The sequence below is a fragment of the Apium graveolens genome, chromosome 9, assembly GCF_009905375.1.
Source record: "Apium graveolens cultivar Ventura chromosome 9, ASM990537v1, whole genome shotgun sequence".
In the NCBI taxonomy this organism is placed as follows: Eukaryota; Viridiplantae; Streptophyta; class Magnoliopsida; order Apiales; family Apiaceae; genus Apium; species Apium graveolens.
The window spans coordinates 278,063,231-278,073,562 of NC_133655.1; the positions used below are offsets into that span (position 1 = coordinate 278,063,231).

At 38.0% G+C, this 10,332-nt stretch overlaps 1 protein-coding gene across 3 annotated transcripts; it reads left to right on the forward strand.

Moving 5' to 3' along the window:
* Positions 1-6,623: 6,623 nt before the first annotated feature.
* LOC141686964 (uncharacterized) lies at positions 6,624-9,497 on the forward strand. Of its 3 annotated transcripts, none has more exons than XR_012560870.1 (2): positions 6,624-7,866; positions 9,478-9,497. XR_012560870.1 is itself a non-coding variant. In XM_074492080.1 (1 exon), exon 1 carries the CDS (start codon positions 6,843-6,845, stop codon positions 7,794-7,796), a length of 954 nt encoding a protein of 317 aa, XP_074348181.1. In that variant the 5' UTR covers positions 6,624-6,842; the 3' UTR covers positions 7,797-7,949. The 3 variants fall into 3 exon arrangements, 1 of the variants encoding a protein (XP_074348181.1); XR_012560869.1 differs by lacking the exon at positions 9,478-9,497 and adding an exon at positions 7,966-8,354; XM_074492080.1 differs by lacking the exon at positions 9,478-9,497 and having other exon boundaries at positions 6,624-7,949.
* The last annotated feature ends 835 nt before the right edge of the window (positions 9,498-10,332 follow it).

The following is a 10,332-nucleotide window of genomic DNA, read 5'->3' on the forward strand; positions in this document are numbered from 1 at the left end:
TAGGCGAACATACTTTGCCATCGTATCATCCCTTGCTTCAAATTCTCCCTTTACCTGGGATATGATCAACTTCGAGTCTCCACGGACCTTTAAGTTTTTGACTCTAAGTGTCCCAGCTAGACCAAGGCCAGCAATCAGGGCTTCATACTCTGCCTCATTGTTTGTGGTTGGGAAGTCTAGCTTCATGGCATACTCAATTAAGAATCCATCAGGGCTTTGCAAAACCAACCCTGCTCCACTGGAATTTGTTTTTGATGCTCCATCAAAATAGAGAACCCAATATTCTTTCTCCTTGTCCCCATTATCGACTCCCTTGTCTTGAGGTGTGGTATCTTCCTGCCCCCCGACTTCTTGGTTGGGTATGGTACATTCCACCATGAAGTCAGCTAGTGCCTGGGCTTTTATGGCCATACGTGGCTTATACTTGAGATCGAACTCTCCCAATTCTATTGCCCACTTAATTAGTCTCCCACTTGCCTTGGGACTGTGAATGATATTTCTCAGTGGCTGATTTGTTAGCACTTCAATTTGGTGAGCTTGAAAATAAGGACGCAGCTTTCTTGAAGCCATCACCAAGGCTAAAGCGAATTTCTCAATGGCTGAATAATTCAACTCAGCACCACGCAAAATTTTGCTGACATAGTATACGGGTTTCTGGACTTTCAGTTCCTCCTTAACCAACACCGCGCTCAAGGCGCTTTCTGAAACAGCCAAGTACAAGAATAAAACTTCACCCAGAACTGGCTTGGCCAACAACGGGGCCTGGCCCATATACTTCTTTAACTCTTCAAATGCCTTCTGATTTTCCTCACTCCATACAAAGTCTTTAATGTTCTTTAATGACTTGAAGAATGACAAGCACTTGTCTCCTGACTTGGAGATGAATCGTCCTAGCGCAGCAACCCTTCCTGTGAGTTTCTGAACATCCTTGACAGTTTTTGGGGGTTCCATGTCCAGGATTGCCTTTATTTTATCGGGGTTAGCCTCAATTCCCCTCTTTGAGACCATCAATCCCAAGAATTTTCCAGATCCTACTCCGAAAGCACACTTCGTGGGATTCAACATCATCTTGTGGTACCTCAGGACCTCAAAAGCTTCCCTCAAATGGGTTATATGATCAGTCTTTACTAGACTCTTGACTAGCATGTCATCAACATAGACTTCCATAGTCTTCCCAATAAGATCCTTAAAAATTTTATTCACCAACCTTTGATAGGTGGCTCCTGCATTCTTGAGACCAAACGCCATAACAAGATAACAATAAACACCAAAGTCAGTGATAAATGATACCTTTGGAATGTCATCCTTATGCATTTTGATTTGGTTGTATCCGCTAAATCCATCCATGAAACTCAGCATCTCATGTCCAGCGGTAGCATCAATCAAAGTATCAATTCTAGGCAGCGGAAAACAGTCTTTGGGACATGCATCATTCAGATCGGTGAAGTCTATACACATCCTCCACTTTCCATTAGCCTTCTTCACCATTACAGGGTTTGCTAACCACTCCGGAAATTGAATCTCCTCAATGAAACCAGCCTCTAAGAGCTTTTCCACTTCCTGCTTTATAGCCTCTTGTCTTTCCGGGGCAAAATTTCTTTTCTTTTGTTTCACTGTCTTCCGGCTTGGATCCACGTTTAACTTGTGGGTAATTAACCCCGGGTCTATGCCTGGCATATCAGCTGCTGACCATGCAAACACATCACTATTTTCTTGCAAAAATTTCACTAACTTCCCTCTAAGGGGCTCCTCTAATGTAGCTCCAATGAAAGTCATCCTCTCAGGATTCTTGGGATCTAAAGGAACCGAATCCAATTCTTCTGCTGGCCTTCCTCTATTCTCATCATTTTCTCGAACATCCATATCTTCAATAGGAAGAACCTGCCCCCCGACTCCATCTGCCCTCAAAGAGGCCACATAACAGCTTCTAGCCATTTTTTGATCTCCCCTCTCTTCTCCAATCCCGTTTCGGGTGGGAAACTTCATGACTGAATGGTAGGAAGAGGGGACTGCCTTGAAGGCATGTATCCCTGTTCTCCCCATGATAGCATTATAAGTTGAACTAGCCTTTACCACCACAAAATCCAGCATCTGCGTTGCTTGCCTTGGCTCCGTACCTATGGTGGTTGGTAATTTAATTATCCCTTCCACAGGACATTCTACTCCAGCAAATCCATATATCGGCATGTCGGTTGGTGTCAACTGGGAGTCGTTATACCCCATCCTTAGAAAGGTGTCGTGGAGCAATATATCCACAGAAGCACCATTATCCACAAGGACCCTCTTAACCGGGCTATTTCCTATTATCGGCGTTATGACCAGCGGGTCGTCATGGGGAAACTTCACACCCTCTAGGTCGGAATCATCAAAAGCCAATGTTACTTCTGTCCTGGCCCTCTTCGGGGCTTCTCCAACAATATGCATAACCTCTCTAGTATATGCCTTTCTGGAATTTTTGGACAATCCAGCAGCAGTTGGACCTCCAAAGATCGTGTTTATCACAGGCCCTCGAGGTCTCGGCCCTCCATAAATGGTGTTTATAACTGGTCCTCTAGGTTGGGGATTCCGCCCCTGATCATCTTGGTCTCTCCTACGATCTTCAAAGTTCTTCCTTCCATTATTGTTTCTGTCTCCTCCATCTCCAGTATACTTGTTCAGCCTTCCTTTTCGAATCAAAAACTCAATTTCATCTTTCAACTGCCTACACTCATCGGTGTCATGACCAACATCTTTGTGAAACCTGCAATACTTGCCCTTATCTAGCTTGGCGGGATCAGCCTTCAAGGGCTTAGGCCAGCGAATATCTCTGTCTTTCTCAATCTCCATCAAAATCTGACTTCTGGGGGCATTCAGCTTAGCGTATTCAGTGAACTTTTGCCCAGGTCCTCCCTTCTTGGGGGTTGAATCAGGGTTTTGTTCAGTTCTAGGATACTTATCCTTAGCGATGTACTCCAAATCAGTTTTTCGTTTCTTGCCTCCAGTGGGCTCATTACTTACTACGGTCTTCCTCATACTCTCTTCAACCTTGATATACTTCCCTGCCCTCTCTTGGAGCTGCAACATGCTCTCAGGGGGTCGTTTGGCCAAAGACATCTTGAAAAACTCATCCCTAGTTCCTTGTTGCAGCGCTATCATGGCTACCTTATCATCAAGGTCTGGGACTTTTAAAGCCTCCTTTGTAAAACGATTTAGGTAATCTCTTAAGGATTCTTTAGCTCCCTGCACAAGACTCATAAGAGATGCTGAACTTTTCTCATGGACTCTTCCACTGATGAATTGCTTAATAAAAGCCTGACTTAATTCTCTGAATGATCCAATAGAATTTGGGGGTAGGCGACTGTACCATCTTTGAGCCATACCCGACAGGGTTTGAGGGAAGGCCCGACATTTTATAGCATCATTCACGGGTTGCAGCAGCAGTGCATTAGAGAATGTCCTAACATGATTAGCGGGGTCTCCCGTGCCATCATAGGCTTTGATAGTGGGCATCTTAAATTTTCTTGAGATATGGGCATTCATTATCTCTTCTGTGAAGGGTGGAGTTGGATCATCAGGATCTCCAAGGGGAAGGAGATTGCTTGGATCAGTTCTTGGGACAGCAGCCCTTCTTCTTACCGGACCATCCAGGTCTATGATAGGAGGAGGATTTCTCCCCCTAGGAGGTATGTGGGGTCTGGTGGCTTGGTAAGCCTCCAAATCACGCCTCAGCCTTTGGATTTCAGCCTCATGAGCCCTGATCTTTTCCTGCACTTCTTGGGGATTCGCCCCTGGGGTGCTTTGGGGGCGTTGCCTTCCATCGGGCATTGGCTCTTTTCCAGGACGCCTCCTTCTCGGGGCCACTTCATCATCCGAAGATTCGGAGTCTCTCTCAGTGTATGGACCAGAAAATTCCCGATCCTCAGGGATAGGATCCAAACCTCGTATATAGGGGGGCGACCGCCCTCGTGCTTCGCTTCGCCCAGCATATCCACTTCCTCCAACCTCAGGGTGAAGGGGCATCCCATAAGGGGGGTTAGTAGTAACAATAGTTGAGTATTCATACCCGACGGGTCGAGAATTCACAGGTATATGTATTTGTTGAACTTGAGGATTCGTACCTTGAACAGTCGGGGGAGTTGTCCCTTGTGGCTGAGGATGAGTTGCCCCTGTCTGGGCTTCCCCCTGAGTAGATGCATAAGTTGAATGGGGAGGAACCTCCACGGTTGATGAAATCACCTGGGTTGTCCCTGATGGTGTTCCCTCCTCCAAAGTGCTGGTTGTTCTCCGTGTTCTCGCCATGGTTGTTGTTGCGTAATTCCCACAGACGGCGCCAAATGTTATGGATTAAAACTACTATATATAATTGCTGTATTTAATACTAAGGAACGTGAGCTTCGAGGCTCGATTTGACTGCTCTTGTGTTTCGTGACTCAATCTGCCTTAACAAGATGCCTACGTACCTTGCTGATTGCCAAGGATCAAGTCAAAAAACGTAGTTCTGATTGGTGGGGGTGAGACCCCTTATATAGATGTTGGTGGTCCTTGAATTGGACTTGGTATAGGAGACTTGGTGGGCAAGTCTCATAGTTAGAATGGACTTTGGAGTCCTAGATAGTAGGAAACTGATCCCTTATCCTTTTAGGTCCTCTTGAGGCTTATCTATAAAGATTTATATCCTTATCAAGACTCTTCTCAACAGCTGATTTTTCCCTTATTAATTAATTACGAAATTAATTAATAATCAGGGCTTTTGGGCCTTTTTTTATTCCATCAGGCCTGATCTGGTCCATCAGGCTTAACCTTTCTGGTCAGAATATCATACATCTTCTTATTGGGTCCAGCAGCCCATTATTAATAAAATCAGGATTTATTTATCCCTATCATTCCCGAATTCAAAAAAGGAAAAAAAAATAACTGAGAAATAAGTAAAATAATTTGATTTACATTTATAATTACACTTCGAGCTTTTAAAAAAAAATTTATTAAACAAATCTTCACTCCGAAAATGAAATCAAAATGCTTTATCTCTAAGAATAAGTCCAATGCAATATTATAAATGATGATATTTCGATAATTTCAAAAATTTCAACTCTAAAGAAATTTTATCTTTGGATGCAAATATATGCATATTCTAAATTTGAAACTAAGCATGCATTTATGTATATAGCCACATCATCAAACTATTAATTTAAATGAGATGAATGTTGTTGTGATTTAAATGAAACTTAGAGGAAAATGACAAAATTTAGGTAAATTAGAAAATATTTGATTTCAAAATGTATCTAACATTGGAATTAAAGTTTTATTTCAGCATCAAAAGACACTTTTTGTTATCAAATTATAACAATAATTATAATCATTTTGCATTGGACTTGTAAAAGTCCTAAAATCTGCCCTTCAAAAACGGATACATACAAATTACACGAGACACCCTGGGCTCCGTCCTATTTATGTGACAGTTGAACGAGTTTTTCATTTTTACGTGATAACTAAACACAAATTCACAAATATGGTATAGAATGCCACTTTTTCTGGACCAATGTTATTCACAAGAAGTAGCGTTCTCAGGTAATTTCTTTTTTTTTCTTTTCCTCCCCGTTTCTGACTATTGAGTAAGTGGTATTAATACAAAAAATTTATTAATTCTTACTTAGATTTTTTTATGAATATGATTAAAATATTCTATTTACAAATTTATAATGTGAGAAAAAATCAAATAATAAAAGAAATAAAATAAATTATAATACCTATGTTTTATTTAAGTTATCAATGTTAAATATAATAATATAGTAACAACTAAATATATAAGTACAAAAAGTACAATTTTTTGGAAAATACATTATTCATTAAGAACATAAAATACATTTAGAAAATAAAATTATTAGATAAAGAATATATATTCAAAAAAATTATAAAGACATAATAGCCATCATGTGCGGGTATAAAGCTAGTTTTATATTTAATGTTCACACCACACTAAATGTAAGTCTATATCAAACAAATAACATTTTCATATATTACGTAGAACTGCACTTTTATATTTCTTGATGATGAGGCCTCGTAAAGAAAAAAAATTCCCCATGATATACCCTTTTTCAAGCAACTAAAATCATAAAAAATATATTTAAAATTAAAATAAAAAATATACACTAAATTAGGTTTACATAACTACCCAACACAAAAAAATGAAACAAAAATAATATTTTGTGAATTAAATATGGGCGTTTCAAAATATGCACTCACCTAATAAATACACACTCGTCCTTTTGTATAACTTGAACAGCTTGGAAACACCCTTTTTGTAGCAACAAAAGTCATATATAAACAATTTTTTAATTAAAATAAAAAATATATACTAAAAATAGGTTTACATAACTACCCAACAAAAAAAATGAAAACAAAATAATTTTTCTTTAATTTAATATGAGAGTTAAAAACATGTCTTCACATGAATTTTTTTACTAGTAAAATAAAAAAACACAAGTCAAAAATGGGGAGGAAAAGAAAAGAAAAAAAGAAATTATCTGAGAATGTCATTTTTGTGGGTAATATTGCATAAAAAGTGAATATTACCCATAAAAAGTGGCGTTACGTACCATATTTATTAATTTGTATTCAGTTATCCCATAAAAATGAAAAATTTGTTCGAACTGTCCATTGAGGGACGGAGCCAGACACCCTGCCTGCCTGAATCTAGAATGACATTACAGCCTGCACAAAAAAGACACTTCTTTTGCTTCACTTCAAATATATACAATAACTTAATCTCAAAATCACATTATCACATCTTTAACATTTAACAATCATACATAAACACACACAATTCAAGTTGAATTATTAACTCCTAAAGATCAAAATAACCCATGGATCTTGAACCAGAAGAGCTTCAGTTCCTAACAATTTCAAGAATCTTTAAAGAATCATTTTTTATCCCCAAACAGTCCCTTAACACCTTCATTCAATTAACCCTAACCCTAATTTTCCCACTTTCTTTTGCAATTTTAGCGCATACCCTTTTCACTCACCCTCTTTTATCAAATCTTTTGAGCCCATATGGCTCAAACTCTTCAAATTTTACTAAACTCGTTGTTTTTCAATTTTTTTATTTGATTTTCTTGTTTGCTTTTTCTCTTGTTTCTACTGCTGCTGTTGTGTTTACTGTTGCTTCTTTGTATACTTGTAAGCCCTTTTCATTTGGGTCAATTATGTCAGCTGTTCCTAGTGTTTTGAAGAGGCTTTTTGTTACTTATTTGTGGGTTATTGTTGTTATGGTGTGTTATTATTTTGTTTTTATTGTTGGCTTTCTTGTTTTGTTGGTTTTCACGGTCGATAATAAGGAGAATGGTGGGTTTGTTTTGGGGATGATTGTGGTTGTTTTAATGTTTATTGGTGTTCATGTTTATGTTACTGCATTGTGGCATTTGGGTAGTGTTGTGTCGGTTCTTGAACCTGTTTACGGGTTTGGTGCAATTAGGAAGAGTTATAGGTTGTTAAAGGGGAAGACTTGGATGGCGGTGGTGATGGTTTCCGGGTATTTGACTGTTTGTGCTGCTATTAATGGGATTTTTGGGGGTTTAGTGGTTTATGGTGAGAGTCTTGGTGTTTTCGGGAAGGTTATTGTTGGTGGGGTTTTGGTTGGGGTGTTGGTGATTGTGAATTTGATTGGTTTGTTGGTGCAGAGTGTGTTTTATTATGTTTGCAAGAGTTATCATCATGAAGGGATTGATAAGAGTGCTTTGTATGATCACCTTGGTGGCTATCTTGGAGAATATGTGCCTCTTAAGAGCAGCATTCAAATGGAGAAATTGGATGTTTGAGACTTCGGTTGAACTATTCTGTGTATATAATGTTAGATGATGTCGTGTAAAGGAAATGCTGTATCAACGGGTATGATCAAGTTGTCTTATTTACGTTGCTTATGTTATATATATGTTCCTTAACAATGAACTAAGTAATTCTTGTTTTTGATTGTTTTTTCATGTTCAGTATACTTCTTGGTTTTATTTTTTGAATGTGTTTGATGATCATTGCTACACATTCATTGAGCATAATAAGATCAGGGTTTAAAGGAGAGCCAAGAAATTGGCATATACTCCATATTTTAATGTTGGCATAGACGAATAGTCAATTATATTAGAACATTTCTATGTTAATGTAGACTGTAGTAGAATATCTTGTAATTGATGCCTAAACTCCCAAGTGTGCTGGAAATGAGGAGCAGCAAGTTGAATTAGATTAGAAATAGCACCTTGCTTTAATTTGTAATTTGATATGCGTATATTCAACTTGAAAAGGAAATGGTGTAAATATGTCAAGGGTTCTGATTGTAATTGAATCATAAAAGACATCAGAATATTAGAGGCTGAGAATTTGTTATATTTTCTAAGAGATCAAAAGGTTTGATCTTTAACAGAGTTCAAGAACTGTTGTGCAATTGAAGTGTCCATCAATCTTACATTCAGCATTGTTTTGAAAGATTTCGTTATTAAAATTCTGCATTTTTAAAATCATATTTTTACTATCTTAAGATTTTACTGGGTAGTAAAAACCTGAACTATACATGTATGGATGTACCCACAAAGGAATGATAGGATTGAACCCCCTCTACAGCCTAGATAAGCAAATTAATATGCCTGGTGACAAACTATTCTCGCAAATTTAAAATTTTATATTCCAGACAAAAACGGAATATTAACAAGCAAGAATACTAATTCACCTATTCGAATGATTGTATTCGTGGTAACCCTCTCCGCCTAACTTAAAGTTCATATATATTTGAGGTCAACTGACACCATCTCTGGAGTTAAAATTTGAATTAATCCTTGCTTCTTTCTGTATTTGTTCTTGTTCTTTAGTATAGTGTCAATGACAATTCTCTTTGTATTTGTACTACCACTTAGAGGGTCATATGTATCCACATTCGATCGTTACATTTAGCCTAATCTTCTCAAATACTGTCAAGTTTGTGTCAGGTTTTAGGGTCATGTCTAACATTGTTTTCCCTGTGGAGAGCTCATTTACTAGCTAGAGGTATCATGTAGCATCGAATCCGTGGAGGGTCAAATTAGACCCTTGTATTAAGACTTAGTTTGGGATTGTTAACTGTTTTGCTTGTGCTGGGGGAAGAAGTATTATCCGGCATCGGTAACTATTTTACGTTGTTGAGGTAATAGCAGATAGGTTAGATTTGGTTAAGAAATTTCAAAAATCATCTGAGAGAAGGCAAATATTGGATCTTTACAAAAATATCTAGCATCTACTCTGTTCTCTTGACGATCAGAATTGACACGTCTCCATTTAAGTACCCCATTAATCGACAGAACTCTATGTTAAATTTGATACTCAGGAATGTGGTTTCAAATTTCAATAAAATATGTAAAAAAATATATTTTAAAAAATATAATTGATTGAATTGTTCACTGTCTTTTCTTATGTTGGCTTGTGTATCTAATACCCAAAATTGTTCTTGGCATTTGGCTTGTGTTGTCTGTTCTGAAGCTGGGCTATGCTGCGATAAAGAAGAGGTATAATTTGTTTAAGTAGGTTGAGACCTGGAGTCCCGGGCATTGGATTGGGACATTGGTTAATCCTTGTTTATTGGTTGGCTTTTGCATGTTCACTATACTTGTAATGTTCTGATTGTGTTCAATGTTTAGTATATGTTCTGAAAAAATTGACTACCTACCAACACGGAACAACATTAGGCCAGTGTATCATACACAAACCCCAGGTGCCTGACCCTCTTATGTTGAACAATGTGGGTCAGAACTCCGGAGTCGTTTGGTTGCTGGTCTTTCACCGGGACTCTGGAAGAGTGTTTTTTTTTGTTTACGGTTCAAACGGGGTGAAATTATTTCTAATTTTATTGTGTTGTCGCTATTTGTTAAAGAACATTAGTCCAAAACATTGCAAGTTGTCGCAGATGATACAATTTGTAGATGTTCAAACTATTCTTCGCAGTTTACATGGTGAACACAACATCAGGGTACGTTGTAGCCACATGAATTATAAAGTTCAACGCAGAGAGCATTTGGAAATTGGTGGGGTTTGTACTTGGTACTAATTTGCATTATTCTTGTAAATAGACAACAAGAGCTGTATTATTTGAAATCAGAAGTTTGGTGGTTGTTTGGACGCTGCAGCTGTTCAAGATGTGACTTATCTTGTTATGTAAACATTGTACTATCAGCAACCTCAAGGTTGCAATTGCATGTACCACTTCTGTGGTTGGTATAGTTCGGCATTCGGATCCGTAGCAGCGAAACCTGGTTTCTAAAATAATCGGGAACTAAAAAAGATTATTGCTCATTTTAGATATCAGTCAGATTTTAAAGTATTGTGTCGATTATTTCT

Coding starts and splice junctions, on each gene's coding strand:
- LOC141686964 (XM_074492080.1), top strand. CDS start 6,843: ATGGATCTTGAACCAGAAGAGCTTCAGTTCCTAACAATTTCAAGAATC.